The sequence below is a fragment of the Thermobia domestica genome, chromosome 3 (assembly GCF_964235325.1).
Source record: "Thermobia domestica chromosome 3, izTheDome1.hap1.1, whole genome shotgun sequence".
Taxonomy (NCBI): domain Eukaryota; kingdom Metazoa; phylum Arthropoda; class Insecta; order Zygentoma; family Lepismatidae; genus Thermobia; species Thermobia domestica.
This window is the reverse complement of record NC_137456.1, coordinates 305,105,668-305,121,010: the sequence shown is the minus strand read 5'-3', so window position 1 is coordinate 305,121,010 and position 15,343 is coordinate 305,105,668. Positions and strand designations below refer to the sequence as shown.

Below are 15,343 nucleotides of genomic sequence, written 5' to 3'. Positions count from 1 at the left end.
TAAACTTCAAATAACCAACACTCAAAATAACTTACTCACTTGATATAATATATACAGGGTTTTTCAAAACAACACCGACAACGTTTGGGAGGTGATTCCTGACACCAAGATAAGACAAAAAGTACAGACCAACCTGGGTGCACAAATGCTTCCTTTCGGAGTTATAGGCTGCCAAAACATGAAAAAACGAACTTTAAAGGTCTATAGTTCCAAAACTATGGGACCTACCGTAGTCGGATCAAGGCTTCAATTAGGAACTATTATGTGCCCTATCCAAATATCCATGTTTCAGAATTCTGCGGTACCTCCGCAATAATTTTTATAGAGGTAGTAGGGAAGTATTTCAAATTATATGTCCGTAGCCAAACTCCCTCTATAAAACATGTTGCGTACGTACCTTAGGATTCGGAAACAAGTGTTTTGGGATAGCGCACATATTAATTCCTAAGTGAAGCCTTGGTACGATTACGGTAGATCCCATAGTATTGGAGCTATGAACCTTTAAAATTCATTTTTTCATGTTTTCGGTAGTCTGTAACTCCGAAAGGAAGCATTTGTGCACCAAGGTTGGTCTATACTATTCGTCTTATCTTGGTGTCAGGAATCACCTCTCAAACGTTGTCAGTGTTCTTTTGAAACACCCTGTATATGTATCATATAATTATATAGAGTTATTTATTATTACGACGTGTACGGATACTACCAGGAAAATAATGGCATTGAAGTATCAGTAGGGTGGAAATATTGAAAAAAGAATGATAGAAAGGGTATCCCATAAAGAATGCAACTTTTAAAATTCCCGCCATTTCTGTTCTAGTAAGTTGGCAGCACTGAATGTTACACGATTATCATCTGTTGTCTTTATGGTTAGTAGTCACGGAACGCCGAATAGCGCATGATCGTCATCTGTTTTCTGTGCGAGTAGAAATGGAGCGCTTCACTCTTGTAATAAGTTTTCATTATAACAACACGCTGTTCCGACGTAAAGCGCTCCAATCCTATCCGCACAGAAAACAGATGACGATCGTGTGCTACTCGGCGTTCCGTGACTACTAACTTGAAAGACAACAGATGATAATCGTGTAACGTTCAGTGCTGCCAACTTACTAGAACAGAAATGGCGGGAATTTTAAAAGTTGCTTTCCTTATGGGATACCCTTTACGAAAGCAAACTTCCTAATAGGTGGTATAACGAAATCAAGAAGCACTGTGGTGTAACGTGGATGCCAGTTGCCCAAGATAGGTGGCTGTAACTGAAAGTTGGGGAGACCTTCATCCAGCAGTGGATTGACAATGGTTGACTATTATATTATATTATATAGCTTACATGATGTAAAAGTTGCCAGTATAAAATTAGCACCTTATTGCAAGACAGGCAACATGTAAACAGACACGTAGACTTTTTTTCCTGTTGAAGCGACACTTTACGTTGCTTTGTGTGTGTGTGTTTGTGCCTCTGCAAATATTTGGACATTTTCCTGAGTGAGGAAAGAGCGAGCAGAGAGTTTCCGGCTACTCGGATTACAGCCATCAGTAAGCTAGCCTTTACATCAAACATAACGGTGAATGACGAAAGTATACACTCCTGGGGACACTTCTCTCCATGTATTTTCATCACCTTACATACAAAGAGTTAATTACTTTTGTTACAGTATCCCTAGTTGATTTTCCTCCGAGTCAGGAAAAAAAATCTGCAGACTTTAAAGCACGGACCATAAAGAAGGAAAGTTAACTACGATTAATACTTGCGTACATCGGGTCAAGACACATATACCACGTAAAACTTAAGTTATTTGTTAATTGATTTGTATTTACTTCGTCAACAGCGAGACAAAATACAATGGAATCTACAGTTTTAAAGTGAGATTTGAAAGTCCTGTGGTGCGTTCGCTACGCTATAGGTATACTCTCCTACTGAGAATCGAACTCGGGGCCCTCATGCAGTATGGATGGTCAAAATGTTTTTTCTTTTTCCTTTTTCTTTAAATAAAAACTGGTAACTGGTTTTGTTGAAAAACCGAAAACTGATATTCCAGTTTCCTTCAAAAGCAATTCGATTTTTCATTCTAACCGCTACTTTTTTAAATAATAATAATAATAATAATAATAAAACGAGTCCGGTTATGGCAGAAAGCCAAACTGCTTTAATCTTTCTACTACGCCCAGGGGCGTACGCAGGGGGTGGTTCCTGGGGTCCGGACCCCTCCCGAAATCCCAACCTTTTATTTTTTGTAAATGTAGTCTACTTTTAGAGGCAATTTTAGAAATTTTCATATAATGTAGCTTCAAATTGTATTTGGACGCCCCGAAACGCTTTAGACCCCTCCCGAAATAAAATCCTGCGTACATACCTGAACGCCCATCAGTGATTTGAACGAAATCGTAGGCTCTCACGTTGGGGATCTTGGTGACCCGCCTAATTATCACAGAATCATAATTGATACATCATTGGAAAGTTTATGGAACACAGATAGCAACGAGGTAACATTTGGGCCATTTTCGCCGTATTCGTTGAAGAAGAAGAAGAAGAAGAAGAAGAAGAAGAAATGCATGACGAAAGAAAATAAATGAAATTTGCGTCAAACAACTGAGACTCAAAAAAATTGGCCAACTTTGCCCTCTTCCTTCTTCCCCATATAAGCAACAAGTACACGTACTGGGTATTATCATGTAATGGACTATTTCACTGCTCCGCATACCAACTTTTAGGAGTGTACCTCCAACGGAGGGGAATATCCAGAAAAACCTGACGAAAAAAACGGAAAAACAAAAACTTTATTCCCCCCTCCGCCGTGGTACCCCCACCCCACATACATAAAATGCATATCGACGGAAAGCTTCATCCTTCAGGAATACATTGATACAAAAATTATCTTCCTAACTTAATTAACGCCTGAGCTATTAATGTTTAAAACCTTGACGGAAGCAGTTGCGTCAGGGGGTGTCTAAAGGTTAAAAACCATAAAAACCTGTTTTTGTGCCCATCATTATCAATAAAAGCTCAAACGCTAGTCACTGGACCAATCATTTCCAACTAAATTATCTGTTACGTCATAGTTTGCTGCTTTCTGCTCCGTTTGAGAGAAGCAAGTGGGCAGGAAATGTGATGTTGGTAAGCGACAATGTTGCCAGTGCAAATAAGAATATCGGTAGCATAATGAATGGTTTTCCCAGGTATACTTCTCATGGATCTGTGATACTGTACGTAACACTGCCAATACTTGCTATCCTATTTCATCCCCTCGCCAAGGGCGCCGATCCTGGGGGGCCCGGGGCCCTCAAAGCTCATGTGGGCTCCTATTGTATTTATGAATATACAATATTTGGTATAATGTGAATGCAATATGTCTTAAAATCCTCTTATATATACCTTCTGCATTTGAATGCTCCCCCCCCCCAAATTTACAGAGAAATCGGCGCCCTTCCCCTCGCCTTTCTTTCTATAAACTATATACCTCTCTACTTTTCTTAGATTATAAAACCAACCTCCTACGCCATAGATCAGTCAGTTGGAAATGACTGCACTAGAACAAAGATGAGAAATAATAATTCATTAAACCACCCTTAGGCAACAACCAGCCCTCGGATCGCCACCGGCCCACTGAGCTCTTTAGTCCCCCTCGAAAATATCCTCGGCGTTGGAACATCCAGTGTAGAGTGTACCACCGAACATTGACAGACTGGTCAATTGTTTTAGTAAAATGGTAAATAAATAGCTTTTTTCTGCTTTTCTTTAGTAAATCAAATATTTTGGTTACCGTTTTATAATAGTTTTTAAGTTCCTATGTTATTAGCGTACGACGAACGATTTTTTAAGTTGAATATGGCTATTCGATTCTTGTGAAAATGTTGTACATTGTCTCGTAGGGCCCTCGACGCCACTAAGTTCTTTGTGGTTGGTCCACTCCCTGTTCCAACTTGCACATGCCTGGATTACCGTAAATTATTAATTATATGTAAACTTTTTTCATTTTTAAATGACTGGAGTGAGGTAATCTTACGATGATGTTTTAAAAGCTGATCATTTGGGGGGTACTGGCCCCGACGCACTCCCCCCGCGGCTACACCCGTGTGGTACTACGATGATCAGGAAGAAACACGTATAAACACAAGCAGTGGCGTATTTACGATTTTGTTTCGGGGGGAGGGCTTTGCTAATTTTCGGGGGGGGGGGCTTTGCCTGAAAATGTGAACATTCTGCAAGATATTCCATATACTTTACTTTAGTAAGTAAGATTTGGGGGGCTTTAGCCCGGAAGCCCCCCTAATTACACCACTGAACACAAGCAACCTATATGAACATAGCAGTGATGAAGAACCTGATGAGTCATCTCCACAGAAGTTAATTCTGTGTACAGACATGTAGAATTAACAGACCTCGATGGTTACTACTTGTTGGTAGCAATCATATTCTCTTGCCATTCGACTCTTCTCGGTCCCCGTCCTCCACATTTCTCATACTACTTCTAGTAAGTCGGACAGCATGTTGGTGCGTGTGTGGGCAAAAAAAAAAAAAAAAATCTACGTGCATGATGAAACAAATATTTCATGCATGTTGGTCATGCAAGTGTGTACGTGTATGGGCCGCTTTATACATTCATGTGCACGGATGACAGTATTACGTTACTAAGATTGCTTCTAGTTATCGGAGAAACAAATTTCATAGAGATTCTGCTATATTATTTGGCTTCACTGCTAATTTTTAGTGTTTCACATCGCATAAGATTGACCAGTCTGCAATTGTTGCCATTAAAACTTCAATTTAAGCATAAATTAAAATATATATTTAATTCTGAAACTCAGGTGGGCAATTGGCTCCCTGTTTCCCCGTGTTGTGCGTAGCCCACTCCGAAACAAAATCCTAAATACGCCACTGATGAGACCTATACCAATCGATGGAGTTGGTTGAAGATGAACAAAGTATGTGAAAATATGAAACGTATGCCTAGATTTCATATGACGTTTCTCTTTCTTAAATTTACAAATTAAAAAATAAATTAAATGAAATTAAATGTAAATTTTTTGAAAATTTTGTTGGTGATGTTTCGTTCCTTTGTTTATGATTTCTTTTGTTCTCTTTTCAGGACGTCGTTGTTCATTATTATGAGTTTTATCTACGCGAAACTGCTAGTAGTAATCTGCATAGCCTATGTCATATCGGAGGTCGTAACCCACAACGTGCCTCTTCATTATTACGAGGTAAGTCACGCTTCTTCTGTATAGCACTAGGGTGGTTTAACTTCTAGATAGACATGTTTTCTAAGTTCAAACTACTGGTAAGCATGGGAAATCATATTGAAGGACTAGAAGGACTAGATTGTAATATCCCGCACGTGACCCTGTTTACAATCAATCAACACCTGTTTGTGTTTATAAACAACACCATGTGTGTCCTAGTACGAACCACTACAGTGACAAACGACAGGAGCGCCACCGCCACACTATCACGGCTATAAAACCAGGATAACCTCCATACTTGGCATTAGTCTCTGGCTAGTCAAATCCACTCGCTTAGCTTGCCTAGAGCTCTGAGAAGAACCTAACTCAAACCCTTTAGCTTGCTCGGAGCTCTAAGCCTCTTATCGTGCCCACTTAGTTTGCTCAGAATTCTGTGGGATTCCTTAAGAGTCTTCATCCTGGCGAAATTAAAATACCGCTAATTTTATAGTAATTATGTGATATCTTCAAATAGATAAAAGATAATCGAAATGTGGAACAAGAGCGCCCTAGACAATATTATTTTACATGAGAAACCGTTATCACGACTCACTTATCTGCTTTCGATTTCTAGCCATTTTGAAAATCGGCATTTATTTTCGCGTTTCTAAACAGCTGAAAACGGAAAGCCGCTAGGTGACTTGTGATAACGGTACCTCACGCAAAATAATATTGTCTAGGGCGCTCTTGTTCCATATTTCAATTATCTTTTATCTATTTGAAGATATCACATAATTACTGTAAAATTAGCGGTATTTTAATTTCGCCGGGATGAAGACTCTTAACGTCAGGCACCGAGCTTGCGTTCTTTGTGGCTTTCTAACCCGTATCTGCCTGTGTGGAGCATTGAGGATCCTAAATGCACTCCACTTAGTTTCAGATCCTTCCTTAGGCTGCTCGTGGTTTGGGATACCTTTCTTTACCCAGTTATTAGACGACTGTTTTCACATTATAGTGATTTTGTATCATACCGTTTATAAAAGGAAGATTTTGTACTAAAATTTGGTAGTGGAAGAAGACAACCTTCGAGTGTAATTTACTCTACCTAAGCAGAGCTTTACAATATACATGTATATCTGACAGGCATGCACCCAAAATTTTTTATTGGGGGGTCCAAAATTTGGGGGGGGGGATTCCGATATTACAAGACACCACATCTATGGTGTTGAACCGGTGCTATTCTACATCCGAAAGACAATAAATAATTGTCAAGTATTACCACTTATATTCTCACCAAAAATGATAGAACTAGATTGTTTTTATAGGAAAAGAAAAAAATATAGATGAAATGTAAGACCAAAATCTTTATGCTATATCAGTCATTATGCTATATCAATCTTTATGCTGTATCAATCATTATGCTATATCAATCATTATGCTATATCAATCTTTATGCTATATCAATCTTTATGCTATATCAATCATTATGCTATATCAATCTTTATGCTGTATCAATCATTATGCTATATCAATCTTTATGCTATATCAATCATTATGCTATATCAATCATTATGCTATATCAATCATTTCTCTGCTAGACAAGTATAGTTTTATTAAGAAAGTGATCAATTATATGTTGAGTTACCAAGTTTGGGAGGGAGGCGTCCAGACGCGGTGGATCTATCCTCTGTGGGTGCGTTCCTGACGTCCGATAAGTTTCAGGATATAAAACAGTAAGATATAGCGAGAAATTGTCCTTTTTGCTGTAGATTCAGCGTCCCGAAAATAGATCTTTATCCTCGTCCTTTTTCCACTGATTCAACCCGGAAGTGTTAAATTTTACAAATTCTGTTGTGAACATAAACTCTCATAGAGAAAGATAGCGAGAGACTGATAAACAAACAGAGAAAGAAAGAGGGAGAGAGACAGACAGAGAAAGAAAGAGAAAAAGAGAGAGACAGAGAGAGAGAGAGAAAGAGAGACGGACACACAAACAGACAGAAACAGATGGAGAGATATTGAGAGACACAGTGTGTGTTTGCAAGAGAGAGACAGTCAGACAGACAGACGGACGGACATACACAAAAAAAGGGAGAGAGGAAACGGTTAGAAATAGCGAGAAATATTTTCTTGATATGTATTAAACGTTCCATCTCCGCCACTATTCCTCTGTTTCAATAATTTCCAATTGGCCGATTATGTAACGTAGGAGCACGTTTTTTTTTCTGTCGGAGAAACGATAGACATAAAGAGGGCAGAGGGATGTGATACAGAAAAATGAGCAGTGTATCATATATCGGCGAGCAGTGTATATACAAAAGAGTGGATATCATTTGGCTCTCACGATTGTCTTTTTATCAACACCAGATTTCCGTCTACAGTACTCCGTGTTCTTTCCGTCTTATTTGCTAAGAATGGGAGCATAAAACTCTGACTCCACAGCATATGCAGTTGGAAGGAACTCTGCCGTTTACTTGTATCTTGTCACCAAACCTTCGGATCATGAAGAGATTGTTCGTGAAACACTTACGGTTATATTTAGTCCAAAATCTTGTATTCTGGATGTTCACAAAGCCACAGAAATGAAACCATGCCTCATCAGAAAAGAATGTGATATTCAAAACTCCCTCACCTTCTGTTCGTGTCTTCACTGTTTGACTTTTCCCGTTTTGCCTTATGATTCTTATTCACAGGAGACGTCAATCAAAAGTTGGTACTTAATGATTTGTTATCGTAAGGCAAAACGGGAATTCCCCTTTCGCCTTACAATAACTTTCACTTATTGGTAGCACTTTTGAGCAAATATAAATGCAATTAAAATGTTCAACAGAAGGATACTGAGAGACTGGAAAGAAGTTTCATTGGAAAAGAAGGTAAAATGTAATGAATTGGAATTCAAAACTTAGAATTAATGATCACAGGGCAGTGGTGGACTGGCGAACTTTGTCCCACCATAAAAATTTTGACCCACGAATCCTACCATCATGGCTGACGAATTCGGATTTTCGACGCCCTACTGCAATTCACAGGAACAAAGTTATACTTAATCACACACACACATACTCAAAAAAAAAAAAAAAAAAAAAAAGAAAAAGTAATGGAAGGATTCTTTGAAAGTATATTGCATAGGATTGTTTGGAATCAATTGATCATGTATAAATACAAGGTTGCCTGTGACGAAGGAGATTATGTATCATGTCTGCAGTAATGCCAGTAGTTTCAGAACTTTCTCGGAACAGAAGGAATTCCTGCACTGTTCACCTTTTCTCGTTTCGCCTTATAATCTCTAGCAATGGAATTTGCATGTAAAACCGAATTTAGGACGGCAAATGTCAATATGGTATTAATCGCATCACCAATGTGCTTTACGGTCCCAACTTAACAGGGACATTTGGACATCCTGTATATATATTTTCTTTGTTTACGATATTACTGCAAAAATCTTTTTCAATGAACTTTTAAAAAAAAATCGTTACTGAATTCGATTCCGTGCAATTTCGCACGGTGCAGTTTCACACGGTGCTCACTATCGAGTAATTTCGCACTGTCTTCCTTATCGGATTAATCATTCTGCAGGTGTGGTGCATTTTCACACGGTCCACCTGTCAATCATGTGATTCATCCTGAAACCGCTTTCACTGTAGGGGGTGGGAGGATAGAACAAATGTCAACTAAGTAAGAACAGAAACAGAGCAAACACAAGTTAAAATAAATACGAACAATTGAATTAATACTAGCTTCAAGTATTTTTACCAATTGTACACCCTACATGCAGATATGTAGGAACCACACATGATAAGACATTGGTTATAACAGTCGCGTATACATTGATGCCAGATAAAATAGAGCGAATATACAAGGAACTGTTTACATTTCTTAAAATTTGGTCTGGCCAGAACGAATCTCGAGTGCTGAAAGTGGATTTTGAGCTTGCTGCAACCAATGCATTGCTTGTGGTGTTTTCTAATTCACAGGTTTCTGGCTGCCATTACCATTTCAACCAGAGCATCCGTCGGAAGGTTCATAGTATAGGTCTCGCCGAAGAATGCCTCCACAATGAAGGTGTACGCCATCATGTTCGTATGTGTAGTGCCTTAGCATTAATATCAAGCAGGATCGATGAAGGTTGGCTCACCGTCATGGAGGACAGTCCGTTTGGCCAGAAAATCGGCGAGTTAAACGATTATTTCATTGAATAATAGATGGACATTCCAAACATTCAGAGAAATATAGAACTGCAATGGCCAAAGACACAGAACAAGCAATCCAGTGGAGGGTCGGCGTGATGATAAGTTAAACCAGTATATCTAAGAGTACACGACGTATCTTGAAGCTTGCGAGTGTACTAAACACAGATGCGATGTCTAGTTTTCATGCTGTTGCGAAACAGGGCTTAAATATTGCAATCCGGAGAAGCGAAGAAAATCAGCTTACATCCATATTGACCATAGATTGCAATTAGTCCTTGAGAAACTAGGAAATGGCGTGGACTTGAAATAAATGCTTGAGAAGCTGAGCTTAAGGAATGGGCACGAGTCAAGCTAAAGCTCGACTCGAATTCAAGTCGAGTTGAGTCAAAGGTAATTTCTTCGAGTCGAGTTTGATAAATAGCTCGCTCGCTCAGCTCATTTTAACTCGTTTTGAAATCATGACCTGATTAGACTGGAAATGAAACTATGAGACTTAAATCAGTAATGTCGAATACTTTCAGTGTTGCTCACGAGAGAGGACACTTGCGCAACTCGTCTCGTCGCGATAACGAGACTACAATAAATTTTTACATAGAGACAGCCTCAAATGTTGTGAGCACCAATATAAGTATATACTGTAGTTCTTACCATCAAAGCTGAGATCTACACGGTCGAATTGTTGAGCCCAAGCAGAAGTTCAACCCGGATAGCGATATTTAAGCCGGATAGCTCAACCGGCTCTCCTCGGTTCACCTGAGTGAACAACTCGAGTTGACTCAGTTGGGATGAACCATCGGCTCGGCTCAATTCAGCCGATGGTTTGAGCAGGCTGGATTGAAACGAGTCCATCCGCTCGGTGCGGCTCACGTGGGCCATCGACTGGGTTCGGCTCAACTGAACTGAGGGCTCGAGCCAGCTCGGTTGGATGAGTTGTAAGCTCGGCTAACTTCTCAGTTCGGCTCGATAGTGAATGAGCTGTGACCGGAGCCGCTCGAGCCGTTGGCAACCCTAAACCCGGACCGAGCAGTTTTGAACATGTTTGCCCGACCTCTGTAACTTTTAACAATTTTTGGCTCGAGACCGAATACTTGCTCCTCCGGAACTCAAACCAAGAAATTCGCGAACGATGTCCTTGCCTCGTAGACTTCACGAGATCTGCAGTCAACTAGTTTTGGTATTCAGATATAAACCTCCTGTCTTTCCTGTTTATATGTGTTATAATAATAATAATAATAATAATAATAATAATAATAATAATAATAATAATAATAATAATAATAATAATAATAATAATAATAATAATAATAATAATAATAATAAGTTGTAGCAGTAGTGATTTCATTGATAATAATTTATTGTCTATGTTGAATACTTGAAAGGAGTGCTTGAAACTGCACACAGGATTTGGCACAACTCGACTCGAAACTTGACCTGCATTCGGGTCGAGTTGAGTAAATTTTTCGAACCGAGTTCTCGAGTCGAGCTCAAAGATGTCTGTTAGGAGTCGAGTCGAATTAAAAGAAACTCGCTCGAACCTGCTCCTGCCCATGTCCAAAAGCGAGAATAATGAACTACGAATTGTACAAAATGAATTGACGAGGTACAGAAGTATGAAAGTTCCACCTTAAAGTTGTGTTGTTCACTCGGAAAATAATAAAACAACAAGGTTCATCTTCAAACCGCCTTGGAGTATGGAGCTAATTTTTAGTGTTTTACAAATTACAACGTTTTTGTATGCTTTGGGCGGGCACATTTCTTTGTTCGTTTTCTGAACTTCCTGACTGAATTCTTTGATGTGCTGCTTATTTTATTATTTATTTATTTTAATTTCTGATTGTTTTATCTTCTATTTCTAATGATTACAATTATTGATTGTTCCTTTTCTTTGTTTTTTTTTTTGTTGTTTTCATGTTTCAATTGCGATGATTTTTGTTATTATTTTCCTTATTTATTTCAATTTCATATTGTTTATGTTATTATTTTCTCTCCTTTTCTATAACATTTGTTTGTTTATCTTTTGTTCTCTCTTGTTCTTAATTAGTTTAATTTCCTGTTATTTTCATTATTCTTTTCCTAAAAGTGAAACACCTCCTAAGCTTTCCTCCTCTAGTATTAATTGCAATTGTTCGTGTATATTTAACTTGTGTTTGATCTTTCTCGGTTCTTACTTAGTTGACATTTCTTCTGTGTCCTCCCTCCTCCTATAGTGAAAGCGTTTTCAGGATGAATCAAGTAATTGACAGGTGGGCCATGTGAAAGTGCACGACACCTGCAAAATGATTAATCCGATAAACAGGACCGTGTGAAATTGCTCGATAGTGAACACCGTGTGAAATTGCAGCATGAGAAACTGCACGTCACCCTGAATTCTCTATGTCTGTTTGTTATTTGCGAATTCTTCAGTTTTGAACCCTCTATTCGATAGAGCACCAAAAACTATCTGAGACAGTAAGAAAACTTTTTGCATCCCTCTTACCATTCCCGAGATATTGGCCAAAAAAGTTCCGATTTCAGGAGAATTTTAGGAGCCATATCTCGGGAACCGTAAGTCATAGAGAGATGATATTAGTGTTGGTCCATACCTAAGAGGATGGTGAACATTTTGGTACCAGATAGTAACCGATGGCTGCTTTCCAACTGGACACCGTTCTCCAGATATTAGGGAAAAAAGTTCGAATTTTGGGAGATTTAAGGAGCCATATCTTGGGAACCGCAAGTTATAGAGAGATGATATTTTGCGAATTTTTCAAGTTTGAGCACTATAATGATTAATTTCATATTCTTTAAACAGCCGTTTTACATGTTGATTATCTCTTAAATCTGTTTACATGTTAAACACGAGCAACTTTTTTTTTTTAATTGTTATTGCTTTCAGAATTTTAGGACCTTTCTTTGTTTCTACGGAACACAATATGCATATCGTGAAAAAATATCAATACAACATAATTTATATTTCTAATTATTTTATACGTTACAATATTTTGCATATCTGCTAAATATATGTGTAATGTTTGTTGTCTTCGTAAAATAACATATCGTAGAACGTTTTAACAGAACTTCAAACAAAACATGTGGAAAAAGTTTAATACTCAAGGAAATTACAAATGGATAGATATGTTACAAGAATTGTTTAATGAGTATAATAATAAAGTACATAGAACAATTGGTATAAATCCTGTTGAAGTTAATAAGAAAAAATAATTCTTTTTAAGTTTGATCTGGCAATGCTCTTGAAGCATTCTGAACTTTTTTTTTTTTTTTTTTTTTTAATATTCAAAAAAGTGCAGCTGATGTGTTTGAATCCTATTTACTGTGTCATATTTCTAAATAATAATATTATTATCACTGAATTAAATTTCTCTCCTCAAAGGCGAATATGTTTACTCTTGAAATTGCATTGGCGTTTATTGACAAATGTGGATTTTGCTTTCCCAATTTAGCTCATGGGTAATGAACGTTCTCTTTTTTCAAAATTGCTGTAGTAATATTTGTTAAATGATGTGCTCATTGGTAAATATTAGTTTTAATGTAGTAAACAAGTTAATTATTGTGGCTTTATTGATTTACTGAAATATTAAAAACGAAATGTGCATCGCGCGCAGGGTCCGCTGGGAATTTATGTGTAATATCATCGCACATTAGAGTGGCATATAATCTTCATTCATTTTTTAAGGAAGTAAATAAGGCTTGGGTCACAATTTTGTATAAATGATTGGGTACAAATCATCCATAAATAGCGCTATAGGTGCAGGGTGTTCCGTAAATTTCATCTGCATCCTTTTCCAAAGATAACTTTCACATACAACCATCACTTACTGTATCAACATCGCATTTCACTACCATTAATATGTGTTACACAATATTAAACTGAAAACTATGTTACTTCACTCAGTAATGCGTTTCTAATCCTACGTAAATTCATGCACATGATAAACAAAAACAAGCATTAGCCAATTCAGGGACTCTCAACTTGGGTGTCGCTGCCCCTAGAGGGGTCGCGAAGAGCGGAAGAGAAATATAGTTAGAATCTAATAGCGAAAAATATTCTTAAATATTATTTTGAATTTTGTTCTGATAGGCATATTTTCATTTTATACGTACTGTTAAGAACAACAAAAAAGGGGACTACTAAACATCTTCAACAGGCGCAGAGTTACTTAAAAATCAACTTAAATGAAAGAGGTATAATATGAAACTAATGAGAACTGCATATTGAAATACCAGAAAAATACAAATGCAACAAAACTTCATATTGAAATACAATTAAAAGTGAAAGCTAATGAGATACCTAAGCATGGTGTGACTTCAGTAGTGCGGCAATGTCCGGTTCGATATTCGTAACACATATGATCAAGTAATTTTCAACAGATAAGCGATTTCTTGTCTTTGTTTTAATGTTTACCATGAAAGAGAAAACAATCCGGCCAATGGTATTCATTTTGAAATAATGTGACGGATCGGATTCGATATTTGTAATATGAATGTACTGACCGAATTTGGTTTTAATCCATTCACTTTTAGGAAAGCCACTGTATCCACTACATACAAGAAATGGATTCTACTGTTATAGAAATAGATAGATATCGTGAGATCTCCGCAATAGTTATATTAAAAATCCCACAGAAGCTTATTACAAACCAGAAATTATAAGCGGATCGCTGGCAAGAGGATGTGATAAAATAGGGGTCGTGATAGGAATAAGGTTGAGAACCATTGAGATAGTTACACACGCGAACGCATACATAGAAGGTCTCTTCAATTCTTCTTTTCTCTACTATCTATCTATCTACTATCTATCTATCTACTATCTATCTATCTACTATCTAGCTATCTTCGGCAGCTTTTTCCACTTTCTTCAGTGATTATTCGCGGCAGCTTGTATGGAAATTTATCCTTGGTCCAAGGGCGCCGATTTCTCTGTAAATTTGGGAAGAGGGGCATTCAGATGCAGAAAGCATATTGTAATATCCCATGTGAAGTTGTTTGTAAACAAATACACTCCTCAAGTGTTTATAAACACCACCACGTGTTTCATTAAGAGGAACTTCCACCAGGAGGACCTGCAATCACCTGCAGACGACGTTTAGTCCCTCCCACGGAGCAGAAGACAAAATCGAAGCAGAAGCGCCACCGCCACCCAAGGGACGCTATAAATTGAGCAGAAGAATCCAGCTCAGTACCAGTTTTCTGGTGACCCTCCTACTGTCTGCTTCGGGACTTTAGGAGTAATCTATCCCAGGGCCTCTAGTCTGCTACGGGACTACGCCTATCCTTTCTCCTGGCTTTGTCTGCTTCGGGGCTCTGTCTGGGAATCCAAACCTCAGCCACTTTGCCTGCTTCGGGGCTCTGTTGGCCATCTAACCTACCCACTGCTTGCTTCGGAGCTTTGGGAATCTAATTCCACTCCACTTTGCCTGCTTCGGGGCTCTGTTGGAGATCCTGTCTGCGACCTTACGGTCAAAGACTACCTTTTACTTATCCTTTAAAATAGAGTACAAATTGTATAGTATTTTGTACAAATACTCTTATATAGTGGATTTTTATAATAAAAACTGGTAGTGGGAGTCAATTCCAAACACTCTTTTTATTAACTGCTCTACCTCTTCCTTATATGAGACGAAATTACACAAAGTTTTACAATATATAAGAATTTTAAGACAAATTCCATTCAAATTATGCCAAATATTGTAAATTTACAAGTACAATCAGAGGGCCCACATGAGCTTTCGGGGGAGCCGGCCCCCTTGGTTCCCCCAGGGCTTGGCGCCGTTGCCTAGGTCCCTCTTTGTTTCTTATGGGGGGATACGCTGGCTCACCTCTGGTGTATGGTGTTTGTGGTATGTCTGACCATAGTATAGTAAGCTTGTGGTGGACAACATCGTGTCCATGGGTTCTCTCAGGATACTCGCATTTCCTCCCATTTCTCATTCCACCAATTCTTCTATCATCATTCACTTGCCTTAATCATTCGTCTCCCTCAACCTAAAAGGTCGTAG

General features: G+C 38.2%; 1 protein-coding gene across 11 annotated transcripts in view; it reads left to right on the top strand.

Annotated features, from left to right (window-relative positions):
* The window catches only part of OtopLa (proton channel otopetrin-like a), a 598,778-nt gene that overhangs the window by 446,658 nt on the left and 136,777 nt on the right, over window positions 1–15,343 (top strand). For all 11 annotated transcript variants that reach the window (XM_081752534.1, XM_081752533.1, XM_081752532.1 and 8 more), the window contains one exon: window positions 5,085–5,199. In XM_081752534.1, coding sequence (XP_081608660.1) covers window positions 5,085–5,199 — 115 coding nt within the window. The remainder of the gene's footprint in view (window positions 1–5,084; window positions 5,200–15,343) is intronic.